This window comes from Syngnathus scovelli, chromosome 13 (genome assembly GCF_024217435.2).
Source record: "Syngnathus scovelli strain Florida chromosome 13, RoL_Ssco_1.2, whole genome shotgun sequence".
NCBI lineage: Eukaryota > Metazoa > Chordata > Actinopteri > Syngnathiformes > Syngnathidae > Syngnathus > Syngnathus scovelli.
The window spans coordinates 10,163,500-10,188,726 of NC_090859.1; the positions used below are offsets into that span (position 1 = coordinate 10,163,500).

Consider the following 25,227-nt stretch of genomic DNA (forward strand, 5'->3'; position numbering starts at 1 on the left):
TTCCTGAATAATTTTGAGGAACCAAATTATCAAATGTGTTTGGCATATAATGGATTTTTGGAGCTGCATGTTGGGCCGTATATGGCCCACACGCTCTATGTTGCCCACCACTATGGCACAGAATAAAACCAAAAGCTTCTCTCTCTCTTTCTCGCTCTCTCACCTTTCAAAAAACACAAACTCAATAAATAATTTAAAACATGCTAACAATGATAGAACACTAACTAGTTTATATGAATGTACAGTACTCAAATATGTTTGATTCCCAGTTAACTGAGCAGAGTATCTCATTAGCTAAAAAGAGAAAGTAGATCCATTTGTTCATGAACCTCATGGCAGTTTAACAAATGTAAGGTGGCACCCATAGCAGTTGTTGAGGGCCGCAGGGGGTCATCCTTTTCTGGATGACTCACCCCATAACCGTGAAGCTTATATGAATATAAGACATAACACAGATACTTATCACGTCTTTATTACTAAAACCACCACCGACGTTGTCATCAGGCTCCTCTCAATTTCCCGCCTGATGCCTCACATGTCCTCCCCCTGGCCCCCCTGGCCCTCGCAAGGCCTCTGGTCGATCTATCTATGTGGCCCTGCACTGACTCCTCATTAACACATGAATACAGGGGAGGAAAGAGACTGCGAAGGCTTGGACGCCAACAGAAGGCAGAACGATTTGCAATTCAAACCTCTGACTGACCCTTTAGCACAGACACACACATATGCATGCACACCCACTTTGTACCCCACTATATCCTCTATACTGGCTCCAGAACTGTCACCAGTATGACTGAGCATCTATATAAAGACGCAGATGTGGATTCACACAGCCATGTCATACTTGACTATTGAAAAAGTTCCACACCAACTAATTTTTGATTAATTTCATAGAATAATTTATAGAAAACAAAGTACTGTATGTTGTTTTTGCTGACAATAATAGTAGAAGTCTAAATATTAGAATTATATGATTGTTTAACATTTAAATAAACAACTAAACTATATTTATTTATAAATTATTGACTTATTTTAAAATAATAATGCATTAAACTAATTATATTTGTTCGAAAATATTTTTTAAAATTTTGTACATATTTATCTTCCCAAATATTTTTAATCATGTTTAATTAAATTAAGATTTTTTTTTAAGATAATAAAATCCTAAAACCATTCGTTGTTTCGTAAAACGGAAATAGACGTGGGCTCATTACGTCACGCCCCACAACGCCTCCCGCCCTCCTGCTCCCTTCCGCGCGCAATACACGTCACTTCCTGCATTTGCCGACAAGATGGCTGCACCCATAGCTATACATCTGGAGTTTGGGTAGGTCTTTCAAAACCCTTCGTGACTGCTTATTGTGTCTCCAAACGTACCCCAGAATTTATTTAGTGGGAGGATGCGACACCACGCGATAGTTCCAGTAGTTATTGTTTCATAGTTAGTCTTCTGTGTAGTTTAATAAGACGTAAAGCGTTGGAGAAGCTAGCTATAAATTAGCTGTGTTTGTAGCCTCGAGCTGTTTCCGTCAACCTGACTTGCGCCTGATTAGAGCTTCTTCACCGGTTTGAAAGATAAATAGGTGTGTAAATACGATAATCTTGTGATTTATAATATACTGGCACGGTAATGACAGACGAACTGCATATTTGTGTGTATTTAGAAGTTTAGTTTTCTCAAATGCGGAGACGAATAAAATGATTCTTGCCGTCATAAATAACGTGCTCTTTCAACCTGGATTATTTTTCTATACTTATCATCTTAAATGGTGAGTAAATTTGTTTGCAATACTTTTTTGTGGACTCTTCGTGGTGAAATAATAAATGTATAAGAGAAATACTATTTTTCAGTGTTTTTGTTTTTTTTTATCCATTGCTTGAATGTGTATTTCGTCAATCTACCGTATTCATATTTACTTTGAATATGGATAGTTTTTATGACAGAAAAATCTAATGTTTCTTTTTCTTTTCCAGTGGAGGAGCAGAGCTTCTTTTTGGTGGTGTGAAAGAACATCATGTCACTCTTCCAAGCCATGAAGAACCTTGTGAGTGTCTCTCCACACAAACATTTATTATTTGTTGTCTTCATAGGACAAGTCAAGATTGTTATTATTAATAATAATAAACATTATTAAGGGGATTTATCCATGCAGGCACTGACGGAAGTAGAATTTCTAAAAAAATATTTTACAAACCTAAAAATAATTTCAGAAAACACTGATAAACATTTATGAAATGGTTCCTATATAGGACGGAGGGAAATTTTGAAAAATATCCCAGAAAAATGAGAAAATACCCAAGTCCCCCGTGACGATGCATAGTGGCTAATTGGACTTGCAGTTGAGATTTACTAGCATATAGCAAGTATGAAGGTGTTAATGGCAAACCCTGATTACAAGACTGCATGGAGCCTTTCCCAGTCGACTGAGGGCGAGAGGCAACGTCAGCCAATCACAGCCGCATTGGGTTAAAAAGGCCAACGTGATGAAGGTGTAAGCATACTCGGCCTCTACATTTTTATGTCAGTGTGTTACTCATCTTAAACATACATAAGCTATAAAGCGTCGGGTATATATTTCCCATATCCATCTTGCCCTTATATGGCTCTCTCTTTCTTCGTCCTATTGTCCCTGACGAGTAGTGCCAGAGTGTGAACGGAGGCAGTAAAAAAGGCAGTAAAGGAGACTCAAAGGGCTTCTGGGGCTTTACAAGAGTGGAATTAGGGTTCATCCTCCTAGTCCTCTTATTTCATTTTTTTTTTTTGTCCATGCTCATTTCTAGAGGAAAACAAAAGACGGAAAAAAAATCTACGGAAGGGAATTTCCTAAGATTAAAGTCAGGACCTTGCTCATTAGCTGCAGGGTTAAATGTTAGTTTCCACGCAGGTTGGAATGAACGCGGGAGAAATAAGTGTCATATTGGTTTTGGACCAAACAAAGGACGAGCGGCCGTGACGCTAGAGTTACCACGGTGACGACGACACAAAAGTTGACCAGAGAAGAGAATGTTTAAGACGATATAACCTTAGTGCACCACGCCACACCACCCGTGTGCATTTATACATGTGTGTGTAATATATGACCCAAATATGGGATTTCGTATCTCAATAACTAGTTCAATTCAAAAACACATTGAGTAAAATATGATTTTTAGTTTGTGTCATTTCGATTTTTATACTAAAGCCCACAAATACCCTACTTATTTTTTTTTAATTGATTTACAGAAATAAATAAACTTTTCACTCAAATGCTCATTTTAACATCCAGTTTCTTCCATATAATTTTAATTATTGTTGTGTGTGTGTGTGTGTGTGTGTTGGCGGAGTGGGGTTTGAAGGGGCGGGGTGGGTTAGGGCAAATATAATTGCTTCTGAATCCTTCTTATTTCTCTGTGACCCCAGCCGGTGATTGATGACCCTCGACTGAAAGACCCCGCCCCCACTCTCCTCTCTCCTACGCACGCACACAAGCGAAAACCCCCAATGGTCTGGGGGTCTCGTCGTTTTTACATCAGTCAAAAGATGGATCACTCGTACCCCCCCCTCGTAGTCACACGACCGTCATAATCGGTCAAAGAAAGCCCCCCCCTAAAAGAAAAATAGACAGCACTGGCAGTGATTGGCCGGTCATATGAAAAGAATAAAAAAAACCAGCATTGGCGGTTTTGAATCTCCATCAAAATGGCGCCTTTTCCCTCCCCTCGCTTCTCCTTCCCGGCACCCACGCGGCGGCGAACTCCCATGATGCACGGCAAGGACGTGACGCACTTTCTCCCCTTTACTCATGTCCATTTTGTTTTATCAGCGCTCATTCCCGGCGACGATGGCGACATCCGTGTTCTCCCCCTCTGTACTCACCTTTCGTCAGAACGACACCACATATATTTACTCTACATTAGGCTGCCTTTTCGGGTTTAATCTGAACTAGCAGCCATTAACGGCAACGCCATTAAAAACACCCCCCCGCCCCCCTCTCCATGGCTTGTTTCTATTTTAGGGCACAGTTTGAATGATGGCCGTGTCTTCCTGGAGGAGGAGAGCAGGTTTTATTGGGAGGAAGGTGGGGGGGTAGATGAAAAGCAAAATGGGGGCCGAGAGGTAATGATGGAGAAAAGCACAAACAGTCGATAGCGGAGAAAGTGAAGAAAAAGGAGAAGGGGTCGGACTGCAAAGGAGTTATGACTTTTCTACTGATTACTTCTGTTTTTAGCCCTGCAGGTGTGTGTGTGTGTATGTGTGTGTGTGCGCGTGTGTGTGTGTCTTTAGGTACACTTGCACAATCTAGTGAGCGCTACCAAATTTTTTTTCCAAGACTGTTTAATTGAACAATATGTTTCATAGAAGGGGAATGCATCATATTGTACTGAGCTGTCTCTAATATTTTGTTTACTGTGTGTATGTGTGTGTGTCTGTGTGTGTGTGTGTGTGTTTGGGCCCCAAAACACTCGCATTGTTATACGTCTGCCTTATAGCACTGCAGTGAAAATGAACATTACTCGCGTAGGTACATTCGCAAACACACACACTCGCACTGACACTCTCTCCCACACACACGCACGCACACACACACGTGACACTTGACAGGTAGCGCTGCAAATCATATTTGCTCCATTTTTTATTCACAATTTTATTTTGTTTTTATTTACACTGATGCAAGCTTTAATTGTGTTGATTTTCTTTTCTGAAGAGGAACATTTAATCTATATGGACAGATAGTTGTCATAAAAAAGGAAGAAATAAATTGCATTTTTTTTATGATATTTCAAAGATTTTATTTGTTCTTGTTAATCATTTGAAACCAATTTATTTCCGTATTGTGTTGCCTTCCATTGCTGCTGCGTCACAGCACAAATCGACTGATACCTTCACCCTACCTCGCTTCACCTCGTCATACCTTCGCGCCACCTCTTCTCTTTTCCCCGCTCTTCTTTTTTTATCCTCTCTTGCCATTATTTGGATGAGCTTGTGACAGGGTTTCAAATAGCGGTGGGCAACCTACGGCCCAAGGGCCAAATTTAGTTCCCGAATGCATTCGATCTACCCCATCATGCAATTATATGCATGACAAACATGTTTCTTTTCAATCATATTTTCTCCTAATATTAGTTTTGGTCGAAAGAAAAAAATCCTCGCATAAGAATTGTGTGGTGTGACAAGATCTACTCAGATCTTGCACTTGTACACGAGTGTAATCATTTTGTCTAAGAAAACACACACATTTAACATAAAGCTAATATATTCATTGGGCGATGGCGTTTAGCGGGGTGGGGGGGGGGATTGCTTGCATTTATCCTAAAAGTGCTCATTGTCGCCCGGTCTGAGCGCGGCTTATCCCTTTGTCGACGGGGTCAGCGTCGCCGCAGATGAGGTCGTGCTCATTCAATGCCAGCCACGATGGCGTTCAATCCCGGACGCCTTTGACTCTAACGAAGAAAACAATCAAGCTTGCGTAAACATCTGTACACTGGTATGATGTGTGCTTGCTTTCAAATGTTGTCCTTGCTTCTTCATCAAGTGCAGTTGCCACACAAACATCTGCTCTTCTTCTTCTCAGTCTCCCTGATGTTGTAAATACGTACGTTGATATTATCAGCTGTGTAATTCTTGATTATTCTTATGTGCTGCCGCTGTCCACTTAGCTGCCGTAAAACCAAAATCTCTCCACTGCGGGACTACTAAAGCCTCATCTATTCTATTCTAGTCTGAGCAAGGTGATCAATGTCACCCTTGGCCATTGACATTAGCCTTCCCCTCCCTTCCCCCCCCTCAACGCCAACACATGAACTCATACATATACATGCGGCCACGTCCCGCCTGGTGCCTCCGTCCCGTCGCGTCACATCGACCAGGGGGCTGGAAAGCACGCACCTTGACCTCTCACCCCTGACCTCTGTTGTCTGCCTTTTTTTTTTTTTTTTTTTGCAGGGGATATGAAGCAGCTGCTGGTGTGGATCCGACACAACCTGCTCAAGGAGCGGCCTGAGCTCTTTGTCCAGGGCGACTCTGTGTGAGTTGTGTTGTCATTGTACTGTTTCTCAAAAGCCGGTAAGGATACGTAGCGTCATTAGAGAGCGCTGGCTGCAGATCCGTCTGAGTTTTACGGCGTGCCTTTGCGGACCACTATTTATAGCATCACCTGACCACGGAACAGAGCGAGCACACCTATAAACCTGCTCCGTTAGTCGTAGGCGTGTGTATTGTCTCCTTTCATCAAGGCGTTTTTATGACCTCTATCGTTTTGTGATCATTTTACAGTCGTTGTTGTTCTTCTGTACTTTAATGTCATATCGACACATATGACGCACACAGATGAACTGTGTGTGTGTGTATGTGTGTGTGTGTGTGTGTGTCATGTGTCCATCATTACCGTTAACCTTCCCCCTCCCATCCTCTCCCTCCCACACTAGTTTAAAAGCCTCATCAGGATGTATGTGATGCTTCTGGCTCTCCATTAATTTCAACTGACATTTTGATTCCCTTCATAATCTCTATGTTTACCTTCTTCCATTAAATTTCATTTAAGAAATAGAATTGGGAAACTGAGACTGACATGGAACTCTCTACCATAATGTTGCAATATAAATATAAAGATAAATATTATGAATATAAACATAAAATTATATATATATATGCATATATAAAAGTGTGCATATATATATATATATATATATATATATATATATATATATATATATATATATATATATATATATATATATATATATATATATATATATATGTGTGTATATATAAAATGATAATATACATATATGTATATTATAATGATATATAATACATATGATGACAACTATATATATATATATATATATATATATATATATATATATATATATATATATATATATATATATATATTTTTTTTTTATATGATGGTAACAGTACCGCTGTGCTCAATTGTGTTTCCTGCTTCTGCTGTATATCCCGTGTTTACACTCCACAAAAAAAAAAAAAAAAAAAAGACCACACACATGCAATGCAAGGGGCTCCTGAGGTGCCCGTGAGTGTTGAGTGGTGGGATGAAGGGTGTTGTCTTTGTCTTGCATTTCTCTAATATTGTTCCAGGTTTATTTTTTTTATTCACCATCTTAAAAAAAAGTATATTTTTAATTGGGTTTTTGTCCACACATATTCTTCATTATTCTCAATGTGGAAAATTGGTTACATCTTTACATGCTTATAATAAAAAAAATCACATTATTAAGTATTTAAGATATTTACACTATAAAAATAATTTAAAAAATCTCCAATAGCTTTAGAAGAAAAGAAGTATTAAATATTTGTAAAATAATGTGAGAAAATGTTGTTTTTTTGGTTTTTACATATATGTAAAATTTAAAAAATGCTCCCATCCATCTTGTATTCAAATAGCTAGTTTACATTTTATAGTTAGGCTTTTGCACATATTGAAGTATATTATGATCCCCCGCTTTACCTGTGTGATTCATTACCCCTTCCCTGCCCCCCTCCTTCCTCCACCACCACGGCCATTATAGGAGACCTGGGATCTTGGTGCTGATCAACGATGCAGACTGGGAGCTAATGGTGAGCACTGCCAAATTTGTAGCCTTTCTTCACATCTGGTTGTTCTACAGAGCAAAGGGGGCTAAAGCTACGGCCCGTGGGCCATATGTGGCTCTGCCAAAGCATTTGTTGTGATACCAAAAAACAACTTCAGAGTAACTTTTATTTAGAAAAAAATCTGAAAACATTTAAACAACAAATACATCATACATTTTGTTTGTTGTCGAGGAGTATTGCGGGCACCCGGCCTCCATTTTGTGCCATGCGTGGTGCCTCACAGTATGCTTGCGTGTCACAATTAGAAGATGAGCACAAAGGCTAATCTGTACACCGGCGGAAGGCTTTCATTGTGATCCCTCTAGGTCAACCGCATTTGATGCCTGACCTTGTAGACACACACACACTCCTCTTAGAGGATTCTGTGTGCACAAGTCCCATTCATGGGCAATATGTTTGTATTGACACAAGGATATTTACTGTGTTGTGTTGCGGGGCCTCCAGGGCGAGTTGGACTACCGCCTGCAAGAGCGAGACAACGTCGTGTTTATTTCCACTTTGCATGGAGGATAGAATACACACAGACGCATTCATGGACACATTATATCCTGCTTTCCTCATTCACATCCCAACAAAGCTGAATCCCATTGGACGTTGCATCAGACCGCCGAGGTGATGGATGGTCCTTAGGAGCCTGAGGGGATCTCAGAAATGGCTACCAAGCTTTCTGATAGGAATCTTGGAGGACTGTTTCTTCTTTTTTTGTCTGGCAGAAGGTTCTCACAGGTGGACACTGTGCCATACAAAATTATTCTCACATCACCATGTGGTGCTTTATTTCTACCCATTATATTTTCCCTCGGTTTTAATATAAACGTGCTAATATTTTTAAAAGTGCACAAATAAAATGAATTTGTTTTAGAATGAATTAATAGCAGGAGGAATGCTATTTTTGTTGTTAGTTTGCCATTTACCAATTAAATTAAATCATGAAATAACATTTATTGATTAGCAGGAGAAATGGTACTGATATTATTACAAGGGTGCCATTTACCAATTGAATTATGCCCCCCATTGTTGGTTATTTTCCCCTACTTTTGTCCATTGTAGTTTATTTTTTAAATTCTGGTAAATGTAAACAGGAATGCAGTTTTTGCCATTATGACAAGGTGGCATTTATCAATAAATAAACAAAAACATAATTTGAGTCCCCAATAGTTTCAAATCATGTCAAATGTATTTTTTTTGGTACTAGAATAAAATTTTACAAATCACAAACTCATCGTCATTTAAACATCATTTTGTGGTTCCCAGAAAGTGAAAACTCTATCATATTAGCTTTATTTCAATTTTGTTTTTAATTCAGGCCATAACATTCTCATAACAATATTGAGTCTCCCTCATAGTTTTTCCACCAGTGTTTAATATAATTCGAGTTGTCATTTTACCTCAGTAAAACCAGCTTGAACACAATATTTATAGCCACTTTTTCCATCCTAATTTTTAAAATGTAAAACTTCTTTAGTTGCCAAATTAAAAACTTTATTTTTCGTTATTTACAGTCCCCTTTAGTAACAAAACAGCACCACAATAGTGCTCAGTGTGTTTACTTGTAAGGCCTTGTCAAATGCTTTATTTTCTAAATAAATTAATTTCTCTGAAAACTGTTTTTGTGTTTTATTTCACACAGTTTTTTCCTGTTATTAATTGTACATGCTGTTATTTTATGGTCACTTGAGGGACATTTTTAGCTTGCTCAAGGCCTGTTGCGGAACCATCCAAGACACGTGTGTTTGTGTGAGTGTGTGTCCGCGCGTGCGCGCTCGTCTGTGTTTACGCGTGTGTGTGTTCCAGGATGACTGCGGGAGGTCGAGGTGTCGCCTCGGGCTGCCCTCTTCTACGAGCGCTCCTGGCGACCCCCCCCCCCCCCTTTTTTTTGCAGAAAAAAAAATCTTGCCTGTGAGTTCCTATTTTACAACGAGTTAGCATCCGAGAATAAGCTGAAAAGGAAATGCAAATGAGTGCGCGAGGGCCTCATTGGAAACTAAAGAGATCATTTTAAAGATGTTTGTTTTTTTCCAAAGGGGGCAGTCATTTCCCGTTTTACTGTACTTAATTCCTTAAGAGTGAAGCATTGTTAAAATTATGATTTGTTAATTTGCTAGCATGCATTTGGAGTGCAGCATGCATGCATGCACACTCAACGTGGATGATTGGCATGCATTAAGTTTCTTCTGTCGATCTATCAGGAAATATATATATAAAGCACATGCCAGGCATAGATTAATACAGTTTAAATTATTATTTTTTTACTTCCAGTGTTAAATAAGGTAAAACAAATCAATGTAGTTTAAAACCTGATTGCTTTTTTTGTGTGTGCATAAAGCAACATTTTCCATAAGCAAGACACACAAAACAAAACATTTTTACTCACATGCAAAGGTTTCTGTGAATCGTTTTTGCACGATTGTGATTGACGTTTGAATTAAATCCTAAAATAATTTAGTGTGTGTGTGCGTGTGTGCTCCAGATAAACAAAATTACAAATATTTTATACAAGAAATTATCTCCCAGGTTTATAGCATTTTATTTTTTCCCAGTTGTCATTATTTGGAGTAACAATGATGCATTCAAATAAATACAAATATAGCCTATTGCTAAATCATGTTTCGTCAGGCCTACGCTGTTTAAAACATTTAAACACATCTCAGCGTAACGAATTGCAACTATTGCGTGCCCTATGGTCAATATGTTTTATAAACATGTAAGCTTTTTTTTTTGCTAATTTTGCAGGACGGTGCATGGTGAGATTAGTGGGGGTGTTCATTTGGTGCTGAATGTGCGTCACTGTTGCTCGCAGGGCGGCCTGTCAGCACTCAACTTACTGCTTTTCTACTATTTGCCAAACCAAAGTCGATACATCGACGCCCCCCCGCTCAATATTTGCCATTTAAAGCAAACAGCCTTGATTAGATGTTCGACAAAGTGTAAATACCAATCGGGGGGCGGCCCAAGACGTCCCCCCCCCCTCCCTCCCTGAACGCATCACGAGACCTGTGCCCGTTCGTTAAATTGTCACCCCTTGTCCAAACCAACAAAATAACACATTTCCCACCTTTTTTTCTTCCTCCTCCTCTTTCTTACCTGCAGTGACACTAAAGGAAAGGCCTCGACGTGACGTGATGAATGCGAGTCTGCAGCAACAGATGTCCATACACAATTCTTGGTGGTCGTACTGGAGTGGACGCAAGAATTGCGTTTGGACAATCAGCCGCTAAAAGACCTCACTTGTCCTCACGGGAAGGTAACGATGCTTCAAATATCATTTAATAGGTAGCTTTTCGACGAGGTTTCCCCTAATCTGCATATTCTCACCCACTCACACTAGTCAGGACACTAAACATTTTTGCTGTCATTAGAAAACATAGGACTTTTTGCAAAACTAAGTTAGCTTTAAGTCAATGCACATTTCTGGAGCAGCATTTGCCGCTTAAAATAAAATAAAAACACATCCCTTAACGTGCAATCGAAATGAGCATTTTCATTTCCCCTAAAAGATTAATAAAGTCCATTTCGAGGACGCCATTTGTGCACCTGTCATTGGTTCACTTCCAGACGCACAAAGGCTTTCCCATTGGAAGAAGAAGGCCAAAGGGGGGGAAAAAATCCTTCCCCGTTTAAAGGAGAAACGCGCCGCTGCAGGTGTCTTCGGGATTGTAACCCCAAAACGTCTTCACAAATGAAATATCACACTCTTAGCTCCCTCTTTTTTGAGCGCGTCGTTGCTTCACTTCCCTGCTGCGTTCAAGTGCCCCTCGTGCGTCGTTGCGTTCGAATGTCGCCCAGAAAAAGCAAAAAAAAAAAAAAAGGTGCAGCTTCGTCCTTGCAAAATGCCCCCTCCCCTTTTTTCCCCTTCCACGCCATCCTTTCCTCGTGGGTGTCGAGCTGTGACTGGGTGCGTGTCGGTGTGCCCCGCTGCCTTTTTCTTGCTTCAACAATACCAGAGAGAGAGAGAGCGAGAGTGGGGGAGAGAGTGAGTGGGGGAGAAAGAAGGGGCAAAAAAAAAAAAAAACCGACGCAAGGCGCAGGGAGGAGCGCGGAGAGCCTCCTCGCTTGGTACTGAATTTGAATAACACCACGGGGTGATAAATGTCCATTGTACTGCTTAAGTCATGAATCTCGGCTGTCCTCTGTGACACACACGCACGCCAGCCAACAGCTGCGATGAGAAACCAGCAGCTCCTCTTAAAGACACAACAACCGTTTTTTCTTCTCGCCCCCTTTGCTCATCCCTCTTTAATTCTTTTTTTTTTTTTTTCAAATCAGAGAGATTACAATCCCGACAGTGTTTACTCGGCGGCCCGCACTGCATGACGTGTCAGTGTGCCTCTTGCAGCCAGGCACTTGCCACATAAAGTGGTGCCTTCAAGCGCCATGTGCAGCCATTCTGCAGAGAAGAGAGGAGATTTGTGTATTAAGCAGGGCTCCTTGTTGGCTAAAGAACAAGTGCATTATGGGAGGTGACAGAAGACGTGTTGTCAAATTGAGCAACTTTGTCCTTATGGATGATTGCGCCACGTGTGCAGCTGTCAGAGAATTTGACAATGTGTTTATTATTATTGTGCAGCATCATTTGGGCTCGGAGGTGTTTTGAAAATTCCTAGTTTGAGTATTCACACTTGCGTACTCACGACCTCCAGTACTCTTGATATATAAAAATTAATTTTACACAATGATAAATTATGACGTTCTTTGTAAAGCATTTGATGATTTGCACATGTCAAACTGACACAGTTTAGCGCCAACTACAGGTGAGGAGGACTTACTCTATGTTAGACATTTTTCTTTTTGCCTTCAGTCACGGTGGCTGGTATCGGCAGCCTCCGCGAGTACCTGATACCTTCATATAATTCCAGTATCGGACCGATACGATACCTGGTATTAGTACTCGCCCATCCTTACTTTTTACTCTAAGTGCCACCAAAGGAAATAATTAGCTCTTCAATTACCAATATAATAATCTATACTGAAAAAAAAATAGTGTAGTAGGTCCAAATGTTCACCGAAAACAAGGGAGAGGTTGCGGTTGCTAAAATGCGTAACATTATTCTAAGCCACTAACATTTTACATAATTTGAACATAAATATTAAACATAGGAAAATTTCAACTTAAATATAAAAAAATTACCTAAATAAATGTTCTAAAACATTTTTGAAAATATTAAATGCAAATGTATTAAATGTAATACTAGTCGTACTTGTGCTGTTGATAACAAAAGTTTCAAGCGGAAGTCAAATAAAAAAAAAAGCCATGACATTAACCAAAAATCTAATTTTCATATATAACTGTGGCTATAAGTGAAGTGTTGAGAGACTCTGTCGCCAACATGCATGGCTGCTGTAAATCACTGCCAACAGCATTTCAAAATATCCACACGCTGTCTTTTAATCAAACCTCTTTCCTGTCTTTGTCAATCCGATGCTTTTGATAATTACGCCATGTTTTTGAGGTTCATAAATTTTTTAAAAAAAAAATGCTGCAAAATTTGGCTGCAGTTTTGCTAGATGTGGCTCAAGGCTTTTTTCGCCCTTAAATGTGCGAGTGTACTTAATAAAGTGTCTCAGCACTTTCTAACGCTGCAGCGTTTGTTTGATGCGTACAAACTCCCCCCGTCCCTTTTACTTCTTCTTCTCTCCTCTCTCTTGTGTCTCTAATAAATCATCCTGACTGATCCCGCCCTGGGCGCAGGGGGTCCTCCTCTTTAAAGCTCAATCCACCCCCTCCTCATCCTCCCCCTTTTCATCTCTGTGAAGAAACCGAGTTAACCTCTGCTGATCCACGGGGCCAGAGCCCCTCTTCAGCTTCAACCCACCTCTCATTCATCCAGCCAGTCACTCATTCATTGCTCTTTTCTTGCAGGTTGCAAAAAGTGGTGAAAAGCAAACCGCGCGTCCTCCACTTCCTCGCTTTGCCCTTTTCATGCGGCGACTCCTCCTGAGGCGGGAGAACCCAGTAAGTCAAGAGGCTTCCACTTTCACTCTCACCTCTTTGCCGCTGGGGTTTTGAGAGCTTTCACCTCGTGGTTACTTTAAACGTCACGTTGGGAAGAACGCGCCAAAGCATCTGCTGCTTTATCGCAAAGTCATTTCAGAGAATTTCAGTCTTATATTAAGTTGTGAATTTCTTCTCTTTAAATTTTTTTTCTCTTTATTTTTTTCCCTTGTAATATTATATAGGTCTGTACAGTACTGGTAAAATTATAACTTTTTCCCTCCCAAATTTAAAATTTAAATTTTGTGTAAGCACAACTTTGTTCATTAAAATTATAACTTTTTTCTCACAACATTCCACAATATTTGCACATTTAGGCTTATTTTCTACATCACAACTTTATTGTCATAGAATTAAAACTTTTTTTTCTAAATTACAACTTTAATGTTTATTAGCTAGTAGTCATAGTTTGCTGAAAAAAAAGTGACGTATTGAATTTACTAAATTTTATTTCATCAAGTGGTTGCAGAAAATAAAAATCATCTTTCCTCAGATTTATATTTTTAATTAGATGTAGCTGTATCCAGATGATTTTTATCTTATGCAACTACTTGATCAAATAAAATGGAGTAAATTCAACACAAATATTTTTCACCCTAATAGTATTTTTTTTTCTTCATTCACTGTGCCTATTTGGCTCAAAGTAATGAGATTAAAACAATCAAATATCTTTGTCTAAATAGCAACAGTGACAAAGAAAATGTGAGGGCTCAGTCCGGCACGTCCAGCATTGTTGAATGAAGGCCTTTTGGCTGAGCGCCTTTTATGGTAACCGATGCTCTTGGTGGTGTATAGTGGCCATGTGTGTGTGTACACACAGAAGCAGTAGGGGACTGCTGGGCTCCACGCGGGGACCACTGTGCCTCTCCCCATTCACAAATCAATGTTTAACCCGCTGGCTAAAAGGCTTGGCAGGGGAGAGGGAGGCCCAGTCGGCAGGGTGGGCTATCAAACCATCCCGTGGAGGGATAGAAGGGAAAGAGAGGGGACAAAAGCCGCATGGGAATTCTTGGGCCGAACCTCAATCGGGTGAAGGCATCTCCATCCTACTGCTGACTATGAGGTTGTGCTAACAGTGGGGTAATCTGCGTGAAGCGTTAAATACCCTCTCGGTGCACTGATTTTTGTGGTTAGTACTGTTGTGTCATAAAAACATGGTTCCCTGCACGTCAGGAAAAAGTAGAAGAGAAACAGAACTAAGCTCGTTATATCGTCCACATCATCTTCAAGGCTATTTACGAGAGCTATTTACACACTGCTGTTTTGGTTAGCAACAGAGTTCAAAAGGGCTCAGTAATTAAACTATTTAATGCTCATGTGTGAACAATAGTGTCATTGAACTGAGATAATTACAGTTACAACCTGTTTTTGTCCTGATGCAAAAAGAGGCGTGTTTATTTTTCTTAAGCAGCTGACAAACTGGTCCTGTACTTGAAAAGTATCCAGTACATTAAAAAGTATACGATTTAAAAAATAAGTTTTAACTTTATTTAATCCACCTTATTCTATGTTTATTTGTTTGAATATAAATTTGATTTACAAATAATTCAACGATTGCTTCGACAAACACTTATATAAAGCAACATTTTTGTTGTTGCTAGGCAGAGTCCACAGGTCTCAAATGTAACAGCCCTGCTGACCAATAAAAAAAAAACACTAATGAAATTTACACAATAGTCTCACAATTAAAACCATCTGTATTAAATATAAAAAGACGTACTGGAAAGCAGGAAAGCGGCATCTGGTGTCTGCCAAATAAATCCAGGAAGAATCAGCTCATGGTATAATGTCTCACATTAAAGGATTAAAAGTGACTCTTTCCTCCAACCTCACTCCCCTTCCTCCCCACTTCACGCCCCCAATCATCCACAGCACCCATACAAACACACCTTCCTTCCTCCCCCCAGCTCGCATGCCATGACATTGGCTGCACTGTTGCCTGGCAACCAGGGCGGATGGACAGCGTCATCCGGGGAGTAACAGCGGTAATGTAAAGCTGCTCCCCTATACATCAAGTTTATATCTTCATCTGCAATTTATTTATTTATGCTAAACTTAGCTACATGAATCGTTTCAGGCCATTTCATCATGAATAATATGCAGGCCTTCAAGTATTTTCAATGCATTTTAAATTCAATTAAATTGCTATCGCCCAGTATATAAAAAAAATAGTCAAGTATATGAAATGAGGCTTCAAAATTGTGAAAATTCAAGCCGTTGTCATCACTCTCAAATAGTATGACGTGATAACCCAGCCTGCTGAAAAAAAGATGCGACTTTGCCTTCCAACTTTCTAGCGCCTACACATCCCTACATGTTTGAGCTAATAAAATATATCCACAGTAAACCACCAGTTAGCCGCCAGCTAACAGCTAACATTGAAAAGTAGTTCAAAGAAGTGCTGTGCTTCCATGTTGTCAGCAACTCTAACCAATCTTAAAGCATGTACAGTATAATGGATTCAGCAACAAATCTTTAGATTGACTTTACAAGGATTTGAACATAAAACATTAAATAGGGCCACCACCTGTTTTTAATGTGTTTGCATTTTTATAGTAGCTTGAATTGCTTTTGGCACACCACAACAAGAGCATCATGATGATGCACATGGCTAAATTGGATAAGTCCTTATAAAATACACCCACGCAGTCGGTGATTCTTTGAATTGTGCAAACTACTGTGATGCGTGGAATCAGTGGTCCATTGGGGAGTGGGTGTAGCCATAGTAGACAGAGCAAACGCTCCATAGCTGCTGAGTAAGAGGGTACGTGCCTCGGCTCAGACCCTGAGTGACAGCTATTGACCCGCCCCGGCCAAAAAGACGTCTCAGTGGGAACGCTATTGATTATCGCCGCGGCAATAAAGGTCCCGGAAGCTCGGGAGAATGTCATGGATCTCGGACGCCCATGCGCAGCTGATCTGAGCACACACAAGAGACACATTTTAAGCTATACAAAGAAGGTGTATAGATAGCCATCGTATGGTGAGCTGGTAAGGTCACGCAAAACATAGCACAATCAGAAGTAGGGGCGCGTAAAGGACGGGGGTCGAGGGGTGGGTCAAAGTTCCAATATTATAACCTAAAAGATGTTACTATAGAAAAAAAAAAGGTGCTATCTTATATAATATATTCTATGTGCTCCTATTAGTCGTTGCTCAGTGCTCAGGTAACGACCTTGTTTTCTTAGTCATGTGACATTGGCAAGCTGCGCTGTGATTGGTTGTTAAAAGTTTCCATTTTAAATCATCAAAGGGGGTAAATTATATTACTTTGTAAGAGTCAAGTCATAATACAATAAAAAATAAAATGAAAACTTTTTAATTCTTTTTTACTAATGTGAAAATAGTGAGAGAAAACAAGTCGTAAGAAATGAAAATTAAGGAATCAATGTAATGATAAAACTTAACGGCATAAAATTGTATTGTTTTCAAACTAACTATATTGTAACAATAAACCACTTTAATTGCTAATATTTCATATTAAGTCAAACAATAAGAACTGAAAAGTGATATCAGTACACTTAAAAAATTCCAACAATTACATTAATATAAAACTTTATTAGATTTTCATTCCAATTTCATATTTCTTGAAAAAATAATAAATAAATAAAAAATATAAAACCTTTGATCAAGTTCGATTGTCAAGTTTTTTCTTCTCTAATTCAACCCAATCTGCAAATTGTTTTGTGTGTAATGTGTCTAATTTAGCTGAACTCTCCCTTTAAACATGTCAGGTACGGTCAAATGAGTCTGTATACATTTTCTTTAGCCAAACAATGATGAATTTCTTTTTGTCTTGAATGCTTTCTCTAACTTTTTCCTTTTCCTTATGCCCTGCATTCACACACCCCCGCGCATTAACGCCAACGCCACCCTTGACCTCGCTGTGAAAAGTTAGCGCACCCGAGGTTGAACTCTCCCAGCTCGCTCGCAGCCACCGAACGCTGGGAAAGTGGCCCTCCTGACATACGTGTGTGTGCGCGTGTGTGTGCTGGTGTGTGAGCGTGGCGACACTCGGGGTGTCATGAAAAGGAGAGTTTTGACCCTCAACCCCTGACCTGTCCACACAAATGACCTTTTTAATGCCCAACGCTGCTATTGTCAGCCGTGGTTGCCCGGGCTTATGCTTGGAGCCCGCCAACAGAGTCTTAATTCATTATATTTTTGATATGGAGGACAATGATACAATTAAGAAAAAAAAGACATCAGGTTTAAAGAATCAAGTTGTCATATATTACAGGTCAAAATATCACAGCAAGAAAATATTATTCAAGAAAAATGTATAATGAAGTTAGATGATAAAGGCCCAATAAAGTTAATTCTAAAAGAAAATGTTATAATATTGCAAGAATAAAGTCACAATTTTAAGTGCTAAATGTGGCAATATTGTGAGAATAAAGTTACAATATTGAAAAATAGAAAGCTCATATGTTAAAAGAAACAAGTTGTAATATTCAATGTCGTTTTTCTTAATAAGGTTGTAATATCATGATATAAAATTACAATATCATGAGGAGAAACCATAGAATAGTAAGCAAGAAACGATTTTCATGATACAAGAATTATGTCCCCCCAAAAAATCCAAGAAGGATTGTAATTTTGACACTGAGTTACAATATTGAGATAAAAGTTTTCATATTAGGAGAGAAAAGTTGTAATACAATGCTTGGAAAAATAGGCCAAGTGTTTGCATCAATCTGTTTATTATCATTCCCAGTTAAATATTTTAAGCATACAAAGCAATCGTGCATTTAACTACATTACGTAGAACTACGAGCTAAATTAATATAAATATATTTTATAGAATACAAATAAATACGAGGTAGTAAGATAGGGCGTGAGCGGGGTTCCTGGCAAAGATGAGCGTGCTTTTTTTTTGCCATGTGACGTAATCTCGAAGAGTCGTAAATCGGGACCGATTTGCCGCTGCAATGGGAAAATGGGGATTTTTAATTGGTCAAACGGCGCCTCCCAGTGGCCAATCCTTGAAACTGCGATTATGACTCCGGCTTTTCGGTACATTTTTTTTCCACGTTGCAATATTAAAGTTTTTAAAGAATAGAACTTGCTGTACCCGAATATGTACTTAACATAATACTTTTTATTGTCACAGGAAAATATGACATTAGTTTTTTTGATTCAATCCTAGCGGTACGTGTCTCAGTTTGGTGACATGGGATTAGTTGTTACATAGGCGGAACTTGTAAACCGAGAAGAGGGGAAATGTTCTAACTTGTACGCTGGAAAAGGGAAAGGGGCTTGGAAACTTGGGAATGCCCTCTTTTCTTTTTTTCCTCTTCCTTGTGGTAACTTGGACTGCTGACGCGTCCGGCAGCTGCCTGCACTCCTCCTTCCTTCTTTCCTTCCAGAAGAAAACGAAGGAGAAGCGGCACATTCGGAGCTTGTTTCGCCATGTTGCTCCGCTACGTTGTTTGTGTTTTAGGTGTGTTATTGTGCCCTTCCCGATGCTACTTCTCCGAGGAGAGATCTCCCGAGGAGTCGCGAATGCAGCTTCCGACGGTGGTGATCGCCATCATAGCCAGGAACGCCGCTCACTCCCTGCCTTACTACCTTGGAGCTTTGGAGAGGCTCGACTACCCCAAAGATCGCATCTCGGTGTGGTGGGTGAATTCATTTTGGCCTTTAAATCACGGTATTAAAGTCACAAAGTTTTATTCTCCTTGCAGCTTCCTTGCTACCAGCCCCATGTTCACTCAAATTTCACTTCTGTCATCTTTGTCAAACTTAGGTTCGACGCCCAATATGGGTCTTTTTTTTTTTAAAGTTGTCAGACCTGAATGTGGTGCCATTTCTTTTTAGCAAATGCCTTTTGGATTCATATTTGCAGAAGGGATCATGTCTTTGTAGTCAAGTACTTTTTAAATTAAAAATCAAATTTTTCTTTTGCAATAGAATTTTCTGTCCATTCTGGATTATGTCTCCCCCAAAGTCAGGTGAGATAGACCCGAGCACGCCTGTGACCCAAGTGGGGTCAAGCAGTCTGGAAATTGATCCTGGGCTATCACAATGGACTCGTGGTCTGCCTCACTGTTCTGAGGTTTAGGTTGTGAGTCTTTGGGTGAATAGCCTTAGGACATCCACAAATTGAAAATGCACGGAGAAGTATGCGCATATGTGTCACATTGAGCTCATGACTCAATTGTTGGCAAGGAGGAAAGAAGCAGTCTGCTGATTTGGGTGTGCGAGTTGGATGGAGCTAACCACAGGGAAGGACTTGGAATCGCTGCCATGTTAACTTTTGTTTTAGGCCTCAGTTCAGTAGATTTGCTTTCAGCATTGCGGTGACGGCTTTTGTGATTTCTCTTTCTGAACAATTTTCTGCAGCCAGCATGTTCCTTCTCACTTGTCCATATTGACTGTGTGTTTTTTTTTTTCAAACCTGTATTTTGTGTGCTCCTCAGGGCTGCCACAGATCACAATGCAGATAACACCACAGCCATCCTCAAAGAGTGGCTCACCGTCATGCAGAAATTTTACCATTATGTGGAGTGGAGACCCATGGAGCAACCTGTGTAAGCCTTCATTTTGAAATCTTTGACTATCTCTGTGTGTTTTATTTTTTTATTTTCCTAGAAATGTGAATCTCAATACCTCATTTCAGGTCCTACGCGGGAGAGATGGGTCCCAAACACTGGCCTAACACCAGATACGAGTACGTGATGAAGCTAAAGCAAGCAGCACTTAACTTTGCCAGGAAACGCTGGGCGGACTACATCCTGGTACGGAATACAATTTACTTAAACCCAAATAGCGGATCTATCTTATTTATTGCACTGTCAAAATTTCTCATCAATGGAGATTTTGGTTATACAGAGGTTTTTTTTTTTTTTTATATATTCCAAAACACAAGTGTGAATCAAATGACATTTTTGTTTTAGTATGCAGACACCGATAACATCCTTACCAACCCTAACGCACTCAACCTGCTGATAGCTGAGAACAAGTCGGTCATAGCTCCCATGCTGGACTCTCAGGGAGCGTACTCCAATTACTGGTGTGGAATAACACCACAGGTGAGGTGCAAGTTCAACATCCTCTCTTTAAAAATAAATGAAATAATAATAATTAAATCCTTAATATTTTTTTAGGGCTATTATCGAAGGACAGCAGAGTATTTCCCCACCCGCCACCGTCACCGCTCGGGCTGCTTCCCCGTCCCGATGGTGCACTCCACCATGTTGCTGGATCTAAGGAAAGAGGGAATGAAGAAACTGGCTTTCTACCCTCCTCACAAAGAGTACTCCTGGCCCTACGACGACATCATCGTCTTTGCCTTCTCCTGCCGAGCTGCAGGTTTGCAAACGCTCCACTTTGTGCAATCCTCAATAATAGTATCAGTTCATCTCAATCAGTAAACATTTTTAGGATTCACTGTAAAGAGTCTTCACTTCTGGTCTTCCTGTTTGTAATTATTTATGAACTGATTACAGCGATTCAGATGTACCTGTGCAACAAGGAGCGCTACGGCTACTTGAATATCCCGGCTAAACCTCACCACACTCTTGAGGACGATCGTCTCAATTTTGTCCACGTTCACTTGGAGTCTATGAGTAAGTCTTTGTTTGGTTTTCTTCCTCTTTTACGTCACATAAAAGAATGCAGTCAATGTGTTTTGTCTGTTGTGGTTCTTCGAACAGTTGACGGCCCTCCAATGAAGCCTTCCCGATACGTCCACATGTTACCCAAGCAGAGAGACCTGATGGGATTTGATGAGGTAAATACAACTCTCTGTCAATTTTATACAATAGGAATTATTTGATTTATTTTCACAAAGCAATAGAAACATCTACATTGTTTTGTGTTTGTGCACATTTTTATCCTCGCAACATTTTTGTCTTCCTTAGATTTACCTTATTAATTTGCGCCGGCGCCCCGACCGCAGACAGAGGATGTTGTTCTCCCTGAATGAGCTGGAGGTCGACGTCAAGGTAGTTGACGCTGTGGATGGAAAGTGAGTACACTCTTACAGAAAGTCTGTTTGAAGGATGACAGAACAATAAGCCCCGCCCACTTTACATCTGTGTGTTTGTGTAGTGCACTGAACAGCAGTGACATCAAGATTCTGGGGGTGGACTTACTACCGGGCTATTACGACCCGTTCTCGGGACGTACTCTCACCAAAGGAGAGGTGGGCTGTTTCCTCAGCCACTTCTACATCTGGAAGGAGGTAACAAAAGCTTCATCAAAATGTCTAGATTGTAGAGCTTTGTGGGCTAAAGTTGTTTTCTCCAGATGGTGGACTTGCAACTGGACAAAGCTCTGGTGCTGGAGGACGACGTCCGCTTCCAGGCAAATTTTAAACGACGAGTCCTGCGGTTGATGGAGGAGGTGGACCAGGTGGAGCTGGACTGGGATCTCATGTGAGACAAATTTAAATGACCTCATTCAACGCGAGAGATTTTGTTTTGTCAGGAAGATTATGGATAAAGAACGTGTTCATTTTGCCTTGTCTTGCTTCGCTCCGCCACAGATATTTTGGCAGGAAGCAGGTGAACCCGGCAAAAGAAGAAGCGGTGGACGACGTCCAGAATCTGGTAGTGGCAGACTATTCCCACTGGACTCTCTCTTACGCCATCTCCCAGCAAGGTGCCCAGAAGCTGGTCAATGCTGAGCCGCTTTCCAAGATGCTGCCCGTCGACGAATTCCTCCCCATCATGTACGACAAACATCCCAAGTACGTATTGGATTCCTTCCCCAATCCTTCTTTTTTTTGTGTGTGTGGCCGCACCCGGAAATATGGATTGTTTATTTTTTGTGAAAACACACCTTTAGATGATAATCACTTTTGGATATTCGTGTTTAACTTTTCCCAGCTGCTGTCTTCCTCCCCCTCACTTTGTTTTAATGACCCACGGCAAAACGTTTACACATGTTTTCATTAGGTTCTTTGTTCCTCGCTTTATTTTTTATTTTTTTTGCATTTTTATGCGATCTCAATCCCAGAATATCCTTCATGTCGCATAGTTGGCCATCCAGCTGCAGAGTGAATGAGATACCAAAAAACACACGGAGTAAAATACTTGAGAGGCCTACTCACCAGACGGCCTGGCTGTGTCCATTTTCTCGAACATGTGTGGAAAAATGGATTATAGCCAGCGCCTCTGGGATTCTCATTCAACTCGCTACACTTAACCACTAAGGACTGAACAATGACAACACAGCACTTCTGAGTTCCACATTTATGTTGTAATGTGGGATTAATATTTCCCTCAATTTTTCTTCCCTCACAGCGAGGACTACAAGTCCCACTTCCCCAACAGGAACTTACAAACCTTCAGCACGCGCCCACTTCTGGTGCAGCCCTGCCATTACGCCGGCGACCCACAATGGGTGAGCGACACCGAAACGTCGACGCTGTGGGATGACGACACGGTGCGCACAGACTGGAGGGGCTCCCACAAGACCCTAAAGGGGGGCGTACCCCCACCTGAGATGCTGTCGGCTTCCTACAAGGACGAGCTCTAAGAGGCTAGAGGTGAAAACTGTCGGGACAAAGTGTTCTCGCAATCCCACCCCATGTCACGTGGACCACCCTGTGCCGTTTTAAGGTGGACTTTCCTGCAAAGCACGTTAATGGTGACATGATGGTGGTAAGGTTGACATTTTTTTTATTTGTGTTCATCAGGGACAGGTTTTCTTACACGTTGCACAAAAACACATTTTGCAATTGTGACAAACTATTCATTTGTTTGTTCATAACTAAATGTACCTCATATACTGTATCTGGAGCAGTAGTGCACTCACTTTATTAGGTACACCTACACTATCTGAAAGACAATTAAAAAAAAAGACCTTTGTAAATTTTTAAAAAAAATGTTACAGGACACTGCAGGGCTGCCCGACGAGTTTTCCTTGCGGGCTACAAAGCAGTTTGGCAAAATTCATATTTTACTACCTACATTGGAGTTAAGGGTATCATTTGATTCATATTCAGTATGGTAACATCACAAACTTCTTACTTACTTTTGCATATAGATATTTGCTTTTCCACTGCACTGTTTATTTTATTTTTTTAAACATGGCGTCTGTGTGCTAGAAGCTAAACTGCACTGTGAGTTTATTGACTAAACGTGGCAGTTGCATTTCCTGTCTCTTCCTTGATACAAGTATGTTCTGTGTGCGAAGCCAAATAATCTCCCCAACATAATTCTACCTGCATTCTGTTTTTCAGAATTTATATGATGCCTAACTAAAAATGCAAGCTTTCCTGAGCCTCACAAACTGATGTGTCGAATCTGACACTGCATCATAATCAGACATTTTTTAATATTATCCCTGTCATCCAACTTCAGCTTTGATTTGAATCACTGATTTCCTCTTTAAATTCATCTCGACGGGGTTACAATTCAAGTAACTAATATTTCCGATGCTCCATAATAGATTTTGAACGCAATCACAGCGCACACGCGTCAATGAAACTGGCGTTGCATTGCATTGCTTTGTTCATCTCGATGTCTTAATTTATTTGTTGTCTCACAACTTTTTCTACTTGTCAGTGTCTTCTCTGCATCATGCATTTTGTTACAATACAAGAAAGCAACAACAGTATCATAAATATCCGGAATCGAAACATTCTCATTGTCTGACTGTGACTTTTTGTTATAGATGGACGATCTTATCAGACATGAGAAAATTATTTTTTCACACTGTTGGTAAGTTCACACATGTGAGTATTATTTTTACAAACTGTTGACCAATCTAAAATGTTGAAAATAACTTGGTCGGTTCGGTGTTAATGATTGAACAAACATTTTGGGGGGTTTCGTGGAAGGTGATATCAGAGGACTGCGATCTGTGAAATTTGCCTCCAATGACACACATTTGCACTCGATAGCACTTTATCTGCAGGGTCTATAAACAATTCTGAAATTTGAACTGGTCTGACCATATTTAGCAGTCTGCAATGAGCACACAACTGTTAACTGGCTTAAGTTGGTCTCAGGCACACATTAGGTTTTTATGCGATGCTGGTAAATACACTTTTGGCGCAATGATTATTTGTATGAACAATATTATTGTATAATCTTAAAGAGTGTGAACTCATATTGTGCAAGGGGGTAATTGACTTATTCTTATTAATGATCAACGGAAGTCTACTTTGCCGAACCGTGACAATTTTCCGTTGCTGCCACGCATCTGTGATAATATTTCCATTCAACCTTATTTAGATTGCATCCATGTGTGCAATTCTCCTCCAAGCAACACCCCAGCTGCTCACATAGCCACCTATCTGGTTTGCATGACCTAGATTAATCTGGAACAGAGCGACTCCAACCAGATTGAGTGAGATTCATCTGCTAAAGTAAACTAAAATGTATATATATATTTTTTTAGGTAGATTATTTTTCTGTTTTGCAATAACCTTCAGATACCACAAGATGGCACTGCAGCTACACAAATAAGTGTACAGTAGCTAAATTTAGCCTGGGTTTTTAGCAGAAGAATTTACAAGCGCATTCATGTGCACACACATTTGCTGTGTGTGTAAGTTATTTATTTTTAGGTCAATGTCATGTGAGTAATAAGAGATTTTTTCTCCCAAACAATTGTTACAATCTACCAAACTCAAATGTCCTAATTTTTAGCTTAATCTTGTTGACCGTGCACACTTGATATA

The 25,227-nt window shown here is 40.2% G+C and overlaps 2 protein-coding genes across 3 annotated transcripts; both read left to right on the forward strand.

Moving 5' to 3' along the window:
• The first annotated feature begins 1,220 nt into the window (after positions 1–1,220).
• On the forward strand, positions 1,221–9,201 carry urm1 (ubiquitin related modifier 1). The gene is made up of 5 exons (XM_049739250.2): positions 1,221–1,327; positions 1,975–2,045; positions 5,924–6,005; positions 7,513–7,561; positions 8,042–9,201. Exons 1-5 carry the CDS (start codon positions 1,293–1,295, stop codon positions 8,108–8,110), a joined length of 306 nt encoding a protein of 101 aa, XP_049595207.1. The 5' UTR covers positions 1,221–1,292; the 3' UTR covers positions 8,111–9,201.
• cercam (cerebral endothelial cell adhesion molecule) lies at positions 5,924–24,184 on the forward strand. 2 transcript variants are annotated; one of them, XM_049739061.1, is made up of 16 exons: positions 5,924–6,005; positions 7,513–7,561; positions 10,688–10,841; positions 13,458–13,550; positions 19,033–19,210; positions 20,012–20,122; positions 20,212–20,329; positions 20,489–20,623; positions 20,699–20,903; positions 21,041–21,160; positions 21,248–21,324; positions 21,455–21,561; positions 21,645–21,777; positions 21,843–21,970; positions 22,081–22,284; positions 22,841–24,184. In XM_049739061.1, the coding sequence occupies exons 5-16, from the start codon at positions 19,095–19,097 to the stop codon at positions 23,073–23,075; spliced, it is 1,689 nt and encodes a 562-aa protein (XP_049595018.1). In that variant the 5' UTR covers positions 5,924–6,005; positions 7,513–7,561; positions 10,688–10,841; positions 13,458–13,550; positions 19,033–19,094; the 3' UTR covers positions 23,076–24,184. The 2 variants fall into 2 exon arrangements, with proteins under 2 accessions (XP_049595018.1, XP_049595017.1); XM_049739060.2 differs by lacking the exons at positions 5,924–6,005; positions 7,513–7,561; positions 10,688–10,841; positions 13,458–13,550 and having other exon boundaries at positions 17,245–19,210.
• Positions 24,185–25,227: the final 1,043 nt, after the last annotated feature.

Excerpts from the sequence above, each read along its gene's own strand:
- urm1 (XM_049739250.2), top strand. The coding sequence starts at position 1,293 with ATGGCTGCACCCATAGCTATACATCTGGAGTTTGG. Across the intron at positions 1,328-1,974 it reads GCTATACATCTGGAGTTTGG|TGGAGGAGCAGAGCTTCTTT; the intron begins GTAGGTCTTTCA and ends TTTCTTTTCCAG. Across the intron at positions 2,046-5,923 it reads TCCAAGCCATGAAGAACCTT|GGGATATGAAGCAGCTGCTG; the intron begins GTGAGTGTCTCT and ends TTTTTTTTGCAG.
- cercam (XM_049739060.2), top strand. The coding sequence starts at position 19,002 with ATGTTGCTCCGCTACGTTGTTTGTGTTTTAGGTGTGTTATTGTGCCCT. Across the intron at positions 21,161-21,247 it reads CGTTCACTTGGAGTCTATGA|TTGACGGCCCTCCAATGAAG; the intron begins GTAAGTCTTTGT and ends TTCTTCGAACAG. Across the intron at positions 21,971-22,080 it reads GAGCTGGACTGGGATCTCAT|ATATTTTGGCAGGAAGCAGG; the intron begins GTGAGACAAATT and ends GCTCCGCCACAG.